The sequence below is a fragment of the Motacilla alba genome, chromosome 1A (genome assembly GCF_015832195.1).
Source record: "Motacilla alba alba isolate MOTALB_02 chromosome 1A, Motacilla_alba_V1.0_pri, whole genome shotgun sequence".
Classification (NCBI taxonomy): domain Eukaryota; kingdom Metazoa; phylum Chordata; class Aves; order Passeriformes; family Motacillidae; genus Motacilla; species Motacilla alba.
Genome location: NC_052031.1, coordinates 53,222,085 through 53,240,347, shown reverse-complemented (window position 1 = coordinate 53,240,347; position 18,263 = coordinate 53,222,085). Strand labels below are relative to the sequence as shown.

Sequence of the window (18,263 nt, the reverse complement as noted above, 5' to 3'; positions counted from 1 at the left end):
GGAAAGGTTTGGAAAGAAATAAGAAAATCTTCATAATCTTCTTACTTGAAGCGAGCAACATTCTCTGTTTCCTTTCCCAGAGATATGCAGTCATATTATGTTTTTGTGAGCTCATGGATGACAAAAATGGAATCTATCTTGTCCAAGGAGCAGCGCACAACTAAGTTTTCTGAAGATCTTTCTAACCGCTGCAATGTCTTCATCCAGGTGTGCAATCTTTTAATGTGGTGATGCAGCAAACTGATGTTTTGGTGCAAGTTGTTGAACATAAAAAAAAAATCACAGGAGATCTGTGATCATTGGTGTGTAATTTCAGAGTTTTGGAATTCTTATAAAGTTTTAATGCCCAGTACTTTTTCAAGAAAATCTGTAGAAGGTCTTTTGATAAAGAATGTGGGGAGAGGGAATCTGACTAAATATTCAGTGGCTAGAATTTCGGCTTTTTCTCTTGACATAGGAAATCAAGACAGCTTAATCTTCTCTGTAGTAAAGGTTTTGGGTTTCTTTCCTTTTGAGTCATGGGGTACTTACAGTGGACTGAACCAGTTTCTATTTAGTTTTATCTAGGACAGTACATACTCTCAGTAAAGGTTTTGTGTTGTTTCATTGTGCTTTGCCTAGTGATGGTACTTTGTAAGAATCTTACTACTTTCTGAGACAGCTGGGTTTTTTTGCCTACAAACAGCATGTAATCTTAATATAAGATGCATCTTATTCCTGAATTTATTTTTTGCTTGTTTTTTTAAGTATCTATCTATCTGACAGAAATGAGAATAGGTGTGTGAAAGAAGCATGATCCTGAGGCTCCTTTAGCTAAAGATAGGCATGTACTGGGATCTGTGTTTTTTTCATTTGAATTAGTTGCAGTGGACTTAAAAATTTGCTCATGGTGAAATGAGTTTCCTACACCACTTACTGTATTTTCCTAGTCTCTTTTTCTTTTTTTTTTTATTGTTACTACTTTTTCTTTGAAGTGAGTTTAATAATTGTTTGTAATGTTGTATATAATCAACATTGTGTTTTAAAGCTTAGCATGTATTGATGTAGAAATGATTGGTATCTTTATTGTGGGATGGACATCTCTATTTAGAAAGAGTTAAACTGTCTAAATACTGTCAGTGTATTTGTTCCACAGAATCTGGAAGGTTTAGATTGTTTTTGTGATGGGATATTTCTTAGGGAGATGGAAATTGTTTGATGGGTTGGTTTACAATAGACTGAAGCTATTAGACCTTTGAGGCTCTGTCATTATTTGACTCACTAAACTCTGTTAAATTGGAATGGCTTTAGAAGAGGTTAATCAGATGATCTCAGGAGTCATAGGCAGTTTCATGGTGTCTACTAATAAAAGGGTCTCATTCAGCTTTGGGATCCCAGGCTTGCTTAGTGGAGTGGTAGGCTCTCTGTTGTGCAAGGGCAAAGATTAGCTGTCTGTCATGTATGGAACAGAACAGAGAGCACTTACTTTATTGACATGTGGAAATACTGATTTTTAATTTTTCTCCCCTTGTGTTCATTTTATTTTTAGGGTTTTCTTTACGCATACAGTCTTAGCACCATCATTAAAACGACAATGAATCTTTACATGTCAATGCAAAAACCTATGACCAAAACCTCAGTAAAAGCCTTGTGCAGACTTTTGGAGCTTCTGAAGGTAGGTCACTGGATGAAAATTATTTATTTCATGTAGGAATTACAGAGAATATTGACCAAACATCCCATAATAATAAAAAAGAAACTGTGTTGGGAAGTGTTTTTGCATGCGTGGCCTCTTGTTTCAGAGTGGTTTGGTTAGAGAATAGATTAGGGAGGCTAGGACTGGTTGGTAGGTTGGTTGGCTTGTTTGTTTGTTTGGGGTTTTTTTTTTTTCCGTAGCTTCTAACTGGCTTCCTTAGTTGATGTCACAGAATGTTTGAGGTTGGAGAGGATCTCTGGAGATCATTGGTCCAGCCTATCCCTGCTCTAGCAGAGACACCTAGAGCCAGTTGTCCACAACTGTGTCCAGATGACTTTTGAATATCTGCAAGGTTGAAGACTCCACAACCTTTCTGGGCAATCAGGCTGTGACAGTGCTTGGTTACCTTCAAAATAAGAACGTGTTTCCTGATGTTCAGAGGGAAACTCCTGTGTTTCAGTTTGTGCTCATTGCCCCTTGTTCTGTCACTGGACACATCTGACAAGAGCCTGGCTCCATCTTCTTTGAACCCTCCCTCCAGGTATTTAAGTACAATGACAAGATCCCCCTCCAAGTCTTTTCTTCTCTGGTTGAACGGTCCCAGTTCTCCCAGCCTTTCCTCACATTGGAGGTGCCCCAGTCTGTGAATTACCTTCATGGCCCTTGGCTGGACTCTCTCCAGTGTGTCCATGTCTCTTGTACTGAGGAGCCCAGAACTGGACCCAGGACTCCATATGTGGCCTCACCAGTGCTGAACAGGGGGAAGGGTCGCCTCCCTCGAGCTGCCAGCAAAGTGTTGTCCAGTGGAGCCAAAGCTACCGTTGGCCTTCTTTGGGACAAGGGCGCATTGCTGCCTTGCGCTCAACCTGCTGTTCACCAGGACCCCCCAGGTCCTTTCCTTCCAAGCTGCTTTCCAGTTGGGTGATTCCTGGTATATACTGGTGTATGGGAGATTGCCCCAGATGTGGCACTTCACATTTCTCCTGGTAGTTTTTCCAAATGGAAAATACTCTTTTTCAGGATAACTTCAGAAAGCAGCAGTGAGCAAAACTGAAAAAAAAACCCCAAATCAAAAAACAAAACTTAAATCAGTCCTGAAACTTTCTCATGCTCCTGAATAGTTTATTTTCTTGGTTTCTAAGGGTTAATTGTAACTGCTAGTAACAGCACGTTACAAAATGGAAAGAGTCTGTATTTGCAGTGTGGACGAGTCACACAGCATAAAGCCAGATTCCTAAGGCAGCAATTTTGGTAACTACATGAGCTAATGTGTTTTGGGATTGACTTCAGGCAATAGAACATATGTTTCACCGAAGAAGCATGGTTGTGGCAGACTCTGTGACACACATCACTCAGCATCTGCAGTATCAGGCTCTTCACTCTATCTCTGTGGCCAAGGTATGTAATCAAAATTCTAATAATTAATCTTCCTATCTAAGTATTTTTAAAAATATTAAGTTTAATTTAAGTGGTTTTTGTATTTTTGTACATGTGTAGTGTAATACTGTATCATAATCCAGAGATATATGAGCTTTCCAGTCATTCCAAGCTTTTTGGTAGAAAACTGTACAGCATAGATGGTTACCTGGTTTTTGACTAAGAATGGTTCCCCTCTTCCTCTAAACTGCTGCATCTCTTATTATTTTCTTCTTGTGTTCTTTTTAGATTTTATTTCTAGTGAATTTTCACAAAGTGACCTTTGCTTACGTCTTTTCTAATGCACATTCATTAAGCAGTCTGTTGCAGGTCTAAGCAAACAGGCTGTTATTTAAAATCTTTGTCTTCTTGGCAAAATAGCAGTACATGACTGCTTACAGCAGCCTACTATGGGCATAAATTCTCTGTTTCACTGTGGGATAAAATAATTTCTTTTGCTTGTCAAACCCTGAATTTCAGAATTCAGATCAAAGGGAAAAATGAGACTTCAGTATGCCTGTTCTGATGTATTACTGGTTGGTTTTATTCTTTCATCACATTCAGTAGCAGAGTTACAAAGGATGTATGCTATTGTTACTGGTGCAGCTATGAAATTTCCTTTTTATTTGGCTGTAATCTCAATTTATGTATCTGGCATCTCTGTATTTTCTAGGGTAAGCAAAAAAATAGTTGTGTCTATAAAAATTTATATACAGATATATGTATAACTTTCATAAACTTTTCAGATTATATCTGTAATTACATTGCAATTATTTTTAAATGAATAAAAATATGCTACAACTTTTGCATTGAAGGATATTGAAAAAATACTTCTGTGAACAGTTCTTGATATTTTGACTACTTATCAGAAAATATGTAAAAAGGCAAATGTTGGAAAGTAGAAGGATCCATTAGTATGACTTAACATATGTTCATGTTGACTGCATGTATTCCAAGAGTATAGACAGGTAATATCACTGAATTGGCAGAGTAAGTGAATTTGGATTCAGTTAACTCTGTTCACAAAACATGTTTGTGGAAATACTCAATTTATGACAAGTCCACAAGCTTTGGGAAGAAGTAGTAAGCTATTGCCTTTGGGCTTAGGTAACTTTTTTCTAAATTTCTGTGTCTTTTTGTCATCAAGAAAAGAGTGATTTCTGATAAAAAGTACAGTGAGCAGCGCCTGGATGTCCTCTCTGCTTTGGTGTTGGCTGAGAACACCCTTAATGGGCCAAGCACAAAACAGAGGCGACTGATTGTTTCCCTTGCACTGAGTGTGGGAACACAGATGGTAAGTGCCATCATTGTTCCAGCCCTTCATTTGTTCAGTGGAGTGTCATATGAAAAAGTATCAGCTTGTGATCTCATGTTCATTTTTTTTTCCTTCATTTCTGTAGAAAACATTTAAAGATGAAGAACTTATTCCCCTTCAGTTAGTTCTGAAAAAACTGGACTTGATCAGTGAGCTTACAGAGAGGTAAGCGGTGACAGCAGTATATAGAAGGTAGTATAGTGTCTTGGAGGAGCTGGATCCTCACTGTGTGAATGGCAAAATCTGGTCTCTACATGCTGGTGGTGATTTTTGCATGTTTTGTAGACCAGGAATGGACAGAAGGCATTCCAGCGTTAAGCCAGAAGCTCACTTGTCTTTGCACAAGTCATATTTCACTTGGCTGTTGATTGTTTAGAAATTCTGTGACTTTCTTGGTTGACTTGGTTTTATGATAGTCTGAAGTGTTCCTCTTAACCCAACCCAACATTTCTGAGTTGGTGCCAGTCTGTTTGGGAGATTGGGCTGCTAGTTTACATGTGAACCATGTTTTACTGCTGCTGTAGTTTCTGTGCATGCTCAAGTTACATCATGCTGGCCATTTGTAAGCCAGGTGAATATCTGGGTTCCATGCAGTTTTTAGGAGAGAGACAAACACCTGTAGTGTTTGACTCATGAGATACAACCTGTTTGCATTTATCCCAGGAATTTATCAGGAGAGGCCTGTTTCTCCTTTGACTTACAGGAGAAATTTAGAATACATGTTTGATCTCTAGGCTATTAATTGCATGTAATAAGAAAACAGTTATTTAGGAATTTGCTGTAGTGTAAGATTTAAGTCTTTCAGAGACTGAGTTAATTTTTTCTCAAAAGCAAGTACCTTTTATTTATAAATAGGCTAGTGGAAGAAAAAAGTTCTTTAATAACTTTCTTTTGTTGGTCAGTGCATCTGGAACATTAAAGTAATGGTGTAAAACTTAGGCTTGAAATGCACTTGTCTTTAGTTTAAACACACTCACTGTTTTAGAAGAATTGTTTCTTCCAAATCTGTGTCTAACAATTAATCTTCTATTCCAGAGTTCGAGCACAATGTGACTGTTGTTTCTTATACTGGCATCGAGCTGTCTTTCCAATCTATTTAGATGATGTCTATGAAAATGCAGTGGATTCTGCTAGACTACATGTAAGTAATAATATTACAACTTACTGACTGTTGTGACAGATTCAGATGAAGAGATGATAAACCTCAGACTGAAGCTCTTAAAGGAAAAGCTCAAAAAGCAAATCCCTGACTACTACTGAGTCAGACATTTCTTCTCATTCTGGAGGATATAAAAGCTGGAGGATATTTGTTCTAAATCTATATATTAGCTTTCTTTAAAAAAATCTCAGGTTGCTATTGCTAACTCTGTGTCTGTCTCTTTGTTTCTCTCTTCATTCTAATTTGAAAAGAACACCTGCTAGACTTGAACATTAAAAGCCTTTGTTCCTCTTTGTAGTTACATATTTCTAAAGCAGATATCACTGTGTTCAGTGGTTCTGTATTAGATAGTTGTCCTGTAGTTTTTTCCACCCCTCATCTCTTCTCCCCTTGTTGAAGTAATGTGCACTTGCTGCAGATGTGAATCTGGCTTTGGCATGATAATCCTGATAAAAATCAAATGTCTGTTCCAGGGTTGTACAGAACTGAAATGAATAAAGTGCAAATAATTTCTGATTAAATAGCTAATGATTAGGATCTTCCAGTCAGTAGCAAATAATACCTCAGATTAAGTACAGGACACTTAAGTAGGGTTTACGAAGTCAGTTTTTAATGAAAATGGGAAGGCTAGTGCTTCTGATTTTTGTTAGCTTTGAACCCTGTTTGAGGTGCTGGTGACATGTCTGTCTGTTAATAATATGTGTTTTTTAATAAGTATATGTTTAGTGCACTACGGGACTGTGTACCCGCTATGATGTATGCAAGACACTTGGAATCTTATGAGGTGCTTCTGGAATGCTATGACAAAGAAATCATGGAAGTGCTCAATGAGGTAATTTTTTGTGGTTGGGAATTAAACACATCACTATGCTTGAAATATCTTTAGCTCAGATTAGCACCTATTATAGCAAATCATGATCTGTAAAAATAGCACAATGAACTTTGGTGTGAAGTGTTTTAATAAATAGGAAAGTGTTTGATTTGACTGACGATTTTGGTTATTTAAGATCCATGTTTAAGGGTATCTGTGTTGGCTGGGAACATGAAAATACTGCACTCTAAATTATGTAAATTAACAAAACCTCAGTTATAGATTTGACTGTGCAGACAGAGGAGTGCTTTTTGTGAGATTAGCTTCTGTTTGGATGAATGCCTAAAATAAATGCTACTGTTCTTAGTTTCCATGCATGGCTTTTAGTAGTGAAGGGTCTGCAAATACAGATGGCCTCTTGACTGATTTTTTTATCTAGAATTACAAAGGAGGGTTGACAAAGAAAATACAAATTTGGATTTCCTGAGTCTTAGTTTTTAACCTTTGAAATATGCTTTTTATTTGACTAGGTCAAGACAAAACATTACATATTATTCAGAAAATCAGACCAAATTTCTTATTGCAAGACTCTTCTTGACTGGATTTGTTATTTAGATAGCTAGCTCTAAGCTTAGTCCCCCTTAAAATGAGAAGTGAGAATACTTTAGTTGTGCTAAACTCACATGTGGAAGTTTAAATCATATGAAAAATGGCATTAGGTAGGTAAATCTTTACGTTTTCTCAGCTGTGTAGCTTTTTCTTGCTATTTGTACTAGAACAAGAACACAGGAAATCAGTATCTTTCTAGTTCCCAAGTATTTATTCGCTTTGACTTGTGTGGCCCTACCAAAGCAAAGCTTTCTTCACTAATTTAATCAGTCTTACACATATCTGTGGAGAGAAATGTTGATTCTTCTAACAGAGCATTGTAAATGGACACTGAACATGACTTTTTTTGTGTGTGTGTGTGATTTGTTTGTGTGTTTGTTTGGCATTGTGGTGGGTTTTCCTTTTGTTTTTGGTTTTTTTAAACTTTTTTGAATAGCACTTGCTGGACAAATTGTGTAAAGAGATAGAAAAGGACCTGCGCTTATCAGTTCACACTCACCTGAAGCTAGATGACAGAAACCCCTTCAGAGTTGGCATGAAGGACCTGGCTCACTTCTTCTTTCTGAACCCAATACGTTTTTTCAATCGGTTCATTGACATAAAAGGTGAGGAGTTATACATTTGCTTGGTTCTGTTATTTTCATCTCTTATACTTTGGCTTTGTATATATTTTCACTTCTTTCCACACTTTCCTGACTAAATAGGTAGCATTATTTTAGTTCATCCTTCGTGTTCACAGCTTATGTAACTCATTATTTGGACAAGACCTTTTACAACTTAACGACCGTAGCCCTCCACGACTGGGCCACCTACAGTGAGATGAGAAACTTGGCAACCCAGCGCTATGGTTTAAGTATGACTGAGGCTCACCTTCCCAGCCAGACTCTGGAGCAGGTACAGTGCCCACAGGGCAGGAATAGAATTTAAACCATTCCACTGTCATAGGACTGAATCACTGAAATGAAAGTATCCAAGAGCAGAGAACTGTTTGGAAAAAGTGACCTTTAATTTCTGGTTGAATTGTAAGGCAGGATCTTTATTGGCCTTTGGAGATCACACTGATATTCATTGATGTTATGTTGGATTTGAATTGTTAATTTTTTTAATGTGATGAAATGAATTGAGTATGCAAAGCCAGAGACAGTTTTCTTGAAAATTCAGCATCAGCAGTTTGGCAAGCTGCCAAGACAACTGTTATTAGTCTGGAATGACCTTTGAGTGGTGGGTCTTTTTCCTTGGTTTATTGCCAGCTTTTCAGCAGATTCTGCTTAGTGATCATCAAGAGAAACTATTCCATAGGCTGATGATGGAGGACTTTGGGACACCTGTGAATTAGATTCTAGGAGAGTGACTTAGAGTCTCCTAAAAGCTGCTAAATATGGTGACATTCAGAATAGAGTTGTAGAGTCATCAAGTTAATGGTGAAGATATTCACTGTTACAGGGTCTACAGATTGCATAGTTCTGGAGACTTTTCTTCAGGAGTTTAAATATCTTCGATATTTTTGGAAGTTTGCTTTGTTCCCTCATTTGGGTTAACACATTGGTGAACGCTCTTAGAAATACAGCCCCTTTTTTTCTAATGTTCATGATCACTGTGTCTTCCTGAGTTGAAAGAGTGCAAAGAACTAAGAACTTCAGCTGTTTTTTTTGGCACAGAAGTGCTGTAGATCTGTTTCTGTTTCCAGCTTTGGTTTTCTCTTGGCCATATTTGATCAGCGCATTGTTAGAAAGAATTAAACAATTTCACAACACTGGTTTCATAACATTGATTCTGGTATGAGCTTTAATTCTAAACAAAGACACCTCACACTTCATAACCCCCCAGCCTCAAAAGCCTGATGAAATCCCTGGCATTACTGGAAATAGGGTATATAAATTAAATAGCATCATCTCTAGGCACAATGATAATTAAGGGACTCCTTAGGGGAAATAGTGTAAACAACTGGAAAATTTATATGGTAAATAGCAAACCTCAGTCTTTTATACAGGTTGGGTTAACAGTGTTGAAAATTAGCTAGTTGCTTATTTCTCTGTAGACATCTATATGTCTTAGGTATCTCTAAGGCAAGATTCTATATTTTAGAATGTGAAAACCAATTTTTTTTTATTGTTTAATTACGCCTTGTGGAATAGGCTGGAGAATTCCTTACTTTCAGGGGAAGCTGGAAAAAAACCAGGCAGGAGTGTAAATGTTAAAACATGGGCTGAGCTGCTTCTTTCTCCTCTAAGCAGTATCTTACAGACACCGAACAAAAATTATTAAGAGGGTCTTCATTTTGCAAAGAAAAATACTGCTTTCTAAAATACCTTAGAATAATTGCATAAACAGTATTTCTGCACCTTAGTGGTTAGGCGTCAGGAGTTCTTGGGAAGTCTTATCATAGTAATTCTCAATGAATAACATTGTTTCAGGGTCTGGATGTTTTGGAAATCATGAGAAATATTCATGTTTTTGTATCCCGCTACCTGTACAATCTGAATAATCAGGTAAGGTATATCCCACACTTTTCCTGGCATTTGGCTCCAATTTAAAGGGATTGTGAAATGCAGAGTGGAGTATGTGTAAGGAAAGCCCAGCTGAACGTGCCTAGTGAGAGGCTATAAAATAGTATTGGTGCTCTAGGAAAACATCTTGGGGGATGCTGTGGCTTGGTCTTTGAGAATGTTGTGTAGCATATTTTAGAAATGTTTTGCCAGTAGGATCACTGCATGTCAATTTTCCAGGGAAGCTAGAAGACAGCAAGGATAAATAGCTGCTCTATAAGAACATACTAAGTATGTTGTGATTTTTGAGCTTGAAAAATGTGTATCTGTAAATGCGTTATTGGAGAGATTAAGCGGTGAATGACATGGAGAACATGGACAGGGAGCAAACCTTTGGGGTTTCTCACAATGTGAGAATGAGGGGCCCATTACAAAAATGAGTGGCTTCCTGAGAGAAAAGAAGTACTTTTTTTCATAGCTTATAATTCAGTAGTGGAACTCATTGCTGTGGTATATGTGGGGTCAAAAGTGCGAACAGGTGCCAGAAGAGTTTAGACTACTTAATGTAGGATATAATCTCAAATATGGGAGTCTAGTGCAACGTCTGCCTTAGAATTGTTGAATCACTGCTGTGTAGAAATTGGATGAATTTACTAGATAAAGTTCATTGTATCCATGCTGGATTTTCTTGGTTCTTTCTCTAACCACCAGTTAGTTATCAGCTGCTCTCAGGATATGGGCTATTTAGATCAATAATTTATCACAGAACCAGTTTTGGGTACTTAACTTTATTTTCCCTCCCTGCCTCCCAGATCTTCATTGAAAGAACAAGTAATAACAAACACTTAAACACCATCAATATCCGACACATCGCTAACTCAATTCGAACTCATGGAACAGGAATCATGAACACAACAGTGAGTATCTTTTGCACTGCTGCTGTTGGGTTATTTGTTTGTGATTGTGCACAAAAACCTCCTCCTTGCATCTCCTAATAGTTTATTTGGTTATGCAGTTTTAATAATGCAGTAATAATGTTCTGTGTGAATTAATAAAACAAATGAGTTCTTGGATGAATTCTTGGCACAAATCAATATCACAATGTTTTGAGAGTGTTATCACTTCCAGTTACCTAAATGTTAAGGGAGAGATCTGAAACCACATCAAAGAAGAACTAGATGTTCTGGTTGGACTGTTCTGGACAGTATGCCCTGATTTTCTCCTTATTGACACTTAATACAGAGATACTTTTGCTGCAGTTAAGCAAATCTTGAAAAAAATGCAATGGGTTGATGTTTTATGTTCTTCTTGTAATTGTTATGCTTAAAAAAATATCAGCTTTTGAATTTGCAAAATAAAGCTACAGACCTCTTATCACTTGCTGGAAAAATGAGTTCTTATTACAAAGCTTTTAATGATGTCTGAGGTATATGTGGCCATTTTAACCAGCCAAAGATATTTGCCTCTTTGCAAGGTAAATGCAAAGATGTGCATTGTGTCTGCTACAGCAGGAATTTATCATTGAGATTCTCAAGTTTGGTTACAGTCACAAAGGTGTTTTCAGGTCAGTGCTTTCCAGACTGCTGCTTAAATTCTACCTTGTTGCTGTTTCCTTTTTTCTATTCTTCTGGCTCTATCAAAAAAGGGGAAAAAAAAAGAAATTTGCTGAAATATTGAACCCACTCTGAAGTCATTATTTTAGAAGTGGAAATTACTAAAAATTTTGGTGATTTCTTTCACTCTTCTTCTGAGGGGGAACAGTGGGGACTGTCTCAAAAAATGCTGCTACACACATTTTTTGGTGATGTAGATGTACTCACTTCTGATGGTGAGTTAAGTTTTTTTTTGCAGACATAAGAAGTATTGAGAAAGTACTTAAGAAAACTTTTTGAGGAAGTAAAAGAGTTGTGTCAGGAGGTTATGCAGATTCTACAGACTGAGGAAGTTGATCATGTCTGCCTGTTCCCACTTGATCTTTGTATTGTTTCAAAAGGACAGTTACAGGATATTCCAGATAAACTAATGGCTGTGTAGGGCAGGTGATCAGCTGAAATACTGACCTTGTTCCTTGGTCCTTTCCTGGATGAGAGTAGGCCTTCCAGGAGAATGTTTATTCATTTTTCCTTATTCTTTTAAAACATTGAAATTAAAGTAAGGTGAGAACTTGCATTAGAAGTTACTCAGGCATGTGGTGAAAACATGGTGTTAGATGTCTTTGTTAACTTTCTTGATTTGACTGTTTTTTTCTTTTTGCCTCCTAGGTAAATTTCACTTACCAGTTCTTGAGGAAAAAGTTTTACATTTTTAGCCAGTTCATGTATGATGAACATATCAAATCCAGACTTATCAAAGACATCAGATTCTTCAGGGAGGTCAAGGATCAAAATGATCACAAGGTATAGTAGTTTTTGAAGGCTCAAGAGTAATTTTCTGAAAGAAGTGCTACTTTCATGTGACCAAACCACAACACTGCTTTTATTTAAATGTGTTTTCCCCAGACAAAGGGACAGCTTTTATCCTGGCAAAATGCAGTGTTACCAATGTCTGTATTCAGGAGGGCTTTGTTTCATTCTGTCTGCTATGTAAATACATAGTTGGCTAAAATCATTCTCTCAATGACTTAAGGATGATTTGATGGAGTTGTAGTCTGTTGGACGTTCTAAACTTCTTGTTCAACTCATGCATAACAGTTTTCAGTTTTGAATAATAAGCTTACTTGAATGGAATCCAAAATGATGTGATCATGTAGCATTCATTCAAGTATGTCAGGATTTGGGAATGAGGGTCTGGTTTTCCATCCTAGAAAATTGTCTTAAAAAATGGGAGAGACAATGTATTTAGTAAAATAGACTGCTAACTTCTTTACATGTCAAGTACTTATTTCTTTCTTTTTCACAGTAAAACTATTTAACTTCTCAACTTGCAGAAGTGACTTAGTAAAATGACTCCTGTGAACTAATACAGACAAGCAAGTCTATAATTTATAAAAAACCAAAGCTGTAAATGTGACATAGAACTACATTTCAAATAGAATTTTATATGATGTGATGAATTTTTTTTTTCCAAAGAGTAGGTAATTATTACAAATAATTTTAAATTTTTTTCCTAGTATCCCTTTGAAAGAGCAGATAAATTCAACCGTGGCATCAGAAAACTTGGAATAACTCCAGATGGCCAGAGCTATCTTGACCAGTTCAGACAACTCATAAGTCAAATTGGTATGAAATGCCATCTAACATGTTATAAATGTTATTAAATGGAAGGAGATCTTCTTCACCTAGTAACTGACCTTTTAGCTGAGGCTAAAGCTAGATTTATTTCCAGTCAGATGGAAAGTAGTTCACTTGTAGCCCATACTAAGTACATGCTCTCATCTAATTACACAGAAATGGCCTTTACATGTCTTAATCTAAAATACAGTTATAGCTTGCATAGATTCCTGTTACCTTTTCAGTTATTTTCTTTGTTATGGAACTGACTTTTACCCATGTTGAGTGTATTTCCTAGTAAAAACTTATTAGTGCATAGTTCATGTATTCCAAAAACGGGCCATATATCCAGCTGAAGTATCCTTGAGTGATGCATGATGTGACAATGACATTTTCAGTCACTGATGCTGTAAATGTGCAGAACTTATCTGAACTTACAAGTGTTTAATGTGCCCAGTGGAAAGAGTTTGTACCAAAGTGAACAAAACCTTGCTTGATATGATGCATTTTTGTTTTATTTCTCTACATGGACTTTTGATAGCAAGGTTCAATTTGACTTCTGTAACTTAGCTTTCAGAGCCAAATTCTGCGCCAGAACTACCTGGCAACTTTAATTTACATTTCAGAGCCTATAGGAGCTATGCAGAGTTTGTGTTTAAATAATTATAAATTGCTTCCTTGTTTTTTCTTGTTTTTAAAGGCAACGCTTTGGGTTATGTACGAATGATAAGATCTGGTGGACTTCACTGCTGCAGTAGTGCCATTAGGTATTTTTATAAATATTTCATTTTTCTCTTAGCTCCTTCTCTTCCCCTTGCTCTCTATTCTTGCTTATATTCCCTGTGCCTTTACCTATTCCCCATCAATTTTGAAAAGCTCCATTTATATTCTTCCATTTAAGTATAGTTATTGAAGACAGTGCTGGGATTCAGCACTGTATAGTCATGGATATAAATCACTAAAAATAAAACAATTTCTATGGAAAAACATGGCAAAAGAGTTAATAGAATGTACACATTAGTAAGACATTAGTCCATAAGCCAGCAATTTGTGATATTAAATAATTTCAAGGATGCATTAAGGAAAAATAATACAAACCTTGAGGAACTTGGAAAACACATTCCTTTAATACCTTTTTCTGTACAGATTTTGTCTGTGTTTATGAAAGGTCATTAAAACATAGTAACTTTTACATAATAAGAAATAGTTGGTTTTCTTGCAAGTAATAGCAAACGTAGAGTTACCAAGAGTATCAAGTGCTAGAGAGAGGAGATGATAGCCCAGTAAAAACAGAAGTACAACTAATGATGTGTCTGTGTTTAGAAATGAGGTTAGTAATGCCTGGATGAGAATGTGTGACAGATCTGACATAACTTGAACTAAGTAGTTCAAGCCCAGAAGATTTAAATAAGGTAAACTATAAATTAGGGTAGATACTTCAATGAACACAGACAGTTGAACATAATCCTAACAAACAGTAAGTTTTTAGGTTTGTTCCTGATCTGGAAGATATTGTTAACTTTGAAGAGCTGGTGAAGGAAGAAGGACTCTCAGAAGAAACACAAAAAGCAGCAAGGTACACTAACATCATGCTTTTGAGGTCTGGGGCAGGAGTAGGATGAGAAAATTGTCATTTTATGTTTCTAAATGCAGCCATTAGTTATTTGTGTGTGTATGTGTTAGAAGATCTGCTGCCTTTATGCAAAAATATTTGTCTCAAAGCAAAGCAAATAGAAGCAGTTGTTTTGAAAATGTGAAGTAGCATTGATAGTAATAGCCCTAGAACCTGATTTCGTGAAGAAATCCTTGTTCAAAAGCTAACAAGGCCTGTGTGCCTGAGCTCTATTTTTAAAATTTTCAGGGTCTTAGATGAAAAAGATGCAAGTGTTCTATTCAAAGACCTTTTTTTGGGACAATGAAATCAAAAACCACTATTCAAATGGGCTGTAGAGAGAGGGTACTCTCCCAAATCCTGGATTGTGGATGTTTGCAAAGGGCAAAGAGAGGGTTGTTGTCCCAAGAGGTGGGTAAGCAAAGGGATTTTCAGCAGAACCAGGTAACTCATTGCTCATCCCTTGCAGGCAGCTGGACTCTGTGCTTAGTGACCTGACCCGGAACTTTGCAGAGGGAACAGAGTACTTCAAAATGCTGGTGGATGTGTTTGCCCCTGAGTTCCGCAGCATGAAGAACATGCACTTGCGGAACTTCTACATCATCGTTCCCCCCCTGGTGAGTGTCTGCATTGCACTGGGGCTTGCTTCAAAAAGGTCTTGTCAGATCAGGGCTGTGTTTCAGTGTTTTGTATTAGACTGTAGTAGCATGTATGACAATGCTTTGTGACATTTGTGAGTTTCTTTGTGATTCCAAGACAGCCTTTCATTCTTTCAGACCCTCAATTTTGTGGAGCATTCAATCAGTTGCAAGGAGAAGTTGAATAAGAAGAACAAAAGTGGAGCAGCTTTCACTGATGATGGGTTTGCCATGGGTAAGTTTCAGCACTCTCACTAGCCTTTGGGTAAGCCAACATAATGGACAGTTGCAAGAAAAGTTTTGTTTATACTTTATTCCCATAATTAAAAATTCCATAATTTATTTGGATTTATCTTTGCTTCAGCACAATGGATTTGAGGGTTATGGCTGTGTTCAGAATTTCCTCAACATGGCATAGGTGTGTATGGGAGCAGACAGTTTTAACATATGCTTCCAAATTTCTTTCCAAGCTTGTTGTTCTCATCCAGATGAGAAGGAATGCAAGTATTTGGAGAAGTGACGTTTTTAAAAAATTCAGGCTTGTTCTCTATTGGGATTTTTCCTAATAGATTAATTGTAAGTTAATAACAATTTAAATTATATTTGTATGGAATTATTAACATAGGCTCATTCATTGAAGACTCACAAAAATTTTTGCTAATTGCATGTTGACTTCAGTACATGGTTTGTTAATGACTAGGTGTGGCTTACATTCTGAAGCTTTTGGATCAGTACCAGGAGTTTGATTCTCTGCACTGGTTCCAGTCTGTTAGAGAGAAGTATGTGAAGGAAATAAGAGCAGTAGCTAAGCAACAAAACGTGCAGTCCACTAATCAAGATGAAAAACTACTACAGACTATGAACCTTACCCACAAGCGACTGGAAGTTTGTTTACAGGTACAGCATGGGTCTGGTTACGTGTTCTGGTAACAATTTCTGTTCTGTATTGGCTTCAGCACTTACTTATCACAAATCATGTAACTGTTCTGATGGAGTACATTGAGAGCAAATGCTGAGCACTGACTACAGCAACAGTGCAAAAAGAGCATGAAAACTTGGTGTATGACCTGAATATCATTGTTTTTTCTGATATTTGAAGATCTGTTTCATAGGAATTCTTTGTCCCATGGAATTTGAAATCTAATGCAACTAAACCATAAATGCTTAAATAGGAGAGAATATCTTTTGGTTAAACTCATTGTAACAAGGATTGCACATAATGCTGTGAACCCTCAGAGCTGCCTGTGTGTTAATTCTGAGCTGCTAAATTGAAGGATGCATTAGCTATCAAATAGAGGAAGGGTGCATTTGAATTTTGGAGCACAGCAGCTCATCTTTCATCTGTGTTGTGGTGCTTTCTTGATTGGGGAAGCCTATGGGACAAATCTGTCAATGGCTATTGTTGCAGCCCATGATTACATTCTGTAATGTCTTTTTGGAATAAATAAGGCCCTGTATGTCCTTATGGTTACTAGGAGTGTGCACTGTTGGGTCCTCTGTTAGAAAAAAACATTGCTGAACCTTCTTCAGACACTGATCCGGCCTGTGGTTGTTTAAACTATTGGCTGCATGATTTTCCATGGGCAAGTTGCTCTCTGTTCTCACTGCTGCTACAAACCTCATTTTCAGCCTCAGTAGATCAGTGACAGATTTATTGCAGTGATGCTGCTTTGCTTAGGTTGCCCTTTAATGTAATTTGACATTTGCTTTGTAAAATGCGTGTGAATAAGGAATGAAAGAAGGAAGATTTTCAAGAGCATTTAAGTGATTTAGATACTGAAATCTAGGAGCCTAAGATGCTCATGAAAAATCCCATTGATATTTGTCTACAAATTTGTGACACACTTATGCTCCTCTTTATCTTTTCCCTTAGGAATTTGAACTCCTCTATTTCTCACTAAGTAGTGCAAGAATTTTTTTCAGAGCAGATAAAACTGCAACAGAAGAAAGCCAGGAAAAGAAAGAAAAAGAAGGTGAGTGAATCCTATATGTAGAACATTTTGCCTAATGAGATTGTTTGCCTTCATAGAGGTTTTTTTTTTTATAGCTGCTTTCTTGCTCATAGGTTGATTGAGTATTCCAGAGAGAGGTTTATGTGGTCATGGGTGACTTAGACTCCGCAAGAACAGTTCAAGAAGTCCTCCTTTGGAATAAATAAATTTCAAGCTGGGCTTCTGGGGTGTGGGGAAAAAAAAAGCAACACCACAGAAGACCCAACTGACAAAAAAAGCCTTGGACAGGGAGAATTGCATACTTGCAGTAATATTAAATTCAGTAACTTCAGCATCATACTTACCTCTTCAGTTACCAGTGTTGACAATGACAGCCTTAGGTGATGTTAAATAAAGTGGTTTTCACCTGTTATATCAGCTGTCTTTCAACTTACATAGCAGATGATGCAGTTACTACAGATATCCAGATATTTGATATGCTTGGTCTGCCACTGAATTCTATATTCAAAGGGTAAGATCTTAATTTGTGGTGTAGTCTCTGGACTAGGTAACACTGGTATTTTGCATTTCTATTCTTGGTTGTATATTCCCCCTCATGAATTCTGAAAGATTTTCTTGGGAAAATTCTTTCCAAAGAAATGAGAATGCTCCTAAGGATCAAGATACAGAAATGCAGTTTAGTCACAAGTTACTATTGTTCCCTGAGTTTCTAAGTATCTTAAAAACTGAATTGGTAAATAATTCTCCATGGTACTTCTGACAAAGGCACAAGTGACCTGTGAGATTATAATCACTGGAGAAAAAGATTAGTTCTCTTCTGCACTAGAAAAACAGTTTGTAAAGACAAATTCTTTTAGCATTAATTTATATTTGATCATATTCATTGATGTTGCTCAGATAAATATTCAGTGCAAGAAAAAAAAATAATTCAAAGAACTCTAAGCATTGTAGGAAGAACAGACATGCTGCTCTGAAGTTCATAGGAGACCATTCTGGAGAACGTCAGCTAATCATATTTTAGGTTAAATAGTCTCTGTTGTGGTACCTGTCCAGTTCCCCAGGCAATGTGTTTTGCAGGGAGAAAAGCTGGAAATGCATACCAGGGTGGAAAGTTTTGGACACAATAATGTCTATGCCCTCTACCATGATCTTTGGACTTGGACTCTGAAAAATGTGTGAACATTGCATATGTAATTTTTAGACAAGTACTGCTGATTGAAGAACCTTTCACCCCAAATATGAATTTCTTCATAGGGCCAGAACTTCTTGTGCTGCAAGGTCAGGTTGCATATGCTGACCATGAAATACTGCATGAGGTGTTCCTGTGATATCAGTATCATATATATATATATGTATATGCTAGAATTTGAGGGGTTTTGTT

General features: G+C 37.0%; 1 protein-coding gene across 6 annotated transcripts in view; it reads left to right on the top strand.

The window, feature by feature from the left end:
- The window catches only part of WASHC4 (WASH complex subunit 4), a 38,125-nt gene that overhangs the window by 17,556 nt on the left and 2,306 nt on the right, over nt 1–18,263 (top strand). For 5 of the 6 annotated variants that reach the window (XM_038153297.1, XM_038153296.1, XM_038153295.1 and 2 more), the window contains exons 14-32: nt 81–207; nt 1,529–1,654; nt 2,966–3,073; nt 4,239–4,385; nt 4,492–4,571; nt 5,442–5,547; nt 6,281–6,397; nt 7,422–7,590; nt 7,725–7,879; nt 9,400–9,474; nt 10,284–10,388; nt 11,733–11,867; nt 12,581–12,689; nt 13,381–13,447; nt 14,170–14,256; nt 14,762–14,909; nt 15,069–15,165; nt 15,631–15,827; nt 16,804–16,903. In XM_038153297.1, coding sequence (XP_038009225.1) covers nt 81–207; nt 1,529–1,654; nt 2,966–3,073; nt 4,239–4,385; nt 4,492–4,571; nt 5,442–5,547; nt 6,281–6,397; nt 7,422–7,590; nt 7,725–7,879; nt 9,400–9,474; nt 10,284–10,388; nt 11,733–11,867; nt 12,581–12,689; nt 13,381–13,447; nt 14,170–14,256; nt 14,762–14,909; nt 15,069–15,165; nt 15,631–15,827; nt 16,804–16,903 — 2,255 coding nt within the window. Of the gene's footprint in view, nt 1–80; nt 208–1,528; nt 1,655–2,965; nt 3,074–4,238; nt 4,386–4,491; nt 4,572–5,441; nt 5,548–6,280; nt 6,398–7,421; nt 7,591–7,724; nt 7,880–9,399; nt 9,475–10,283; nt 10,389–11,732; nt 11,868–12,580; nt 12,690–13,380; nt 13,448–14,158; nt 14,257–14,761; nt 14,910–15,068; nt 15,166–15,630; nt 15,828–16,803; nt 16,904–18,263 lie in introns of those variants that run through there. The other variant, XM_038153298.1, reaches the window with a different exon arrangement.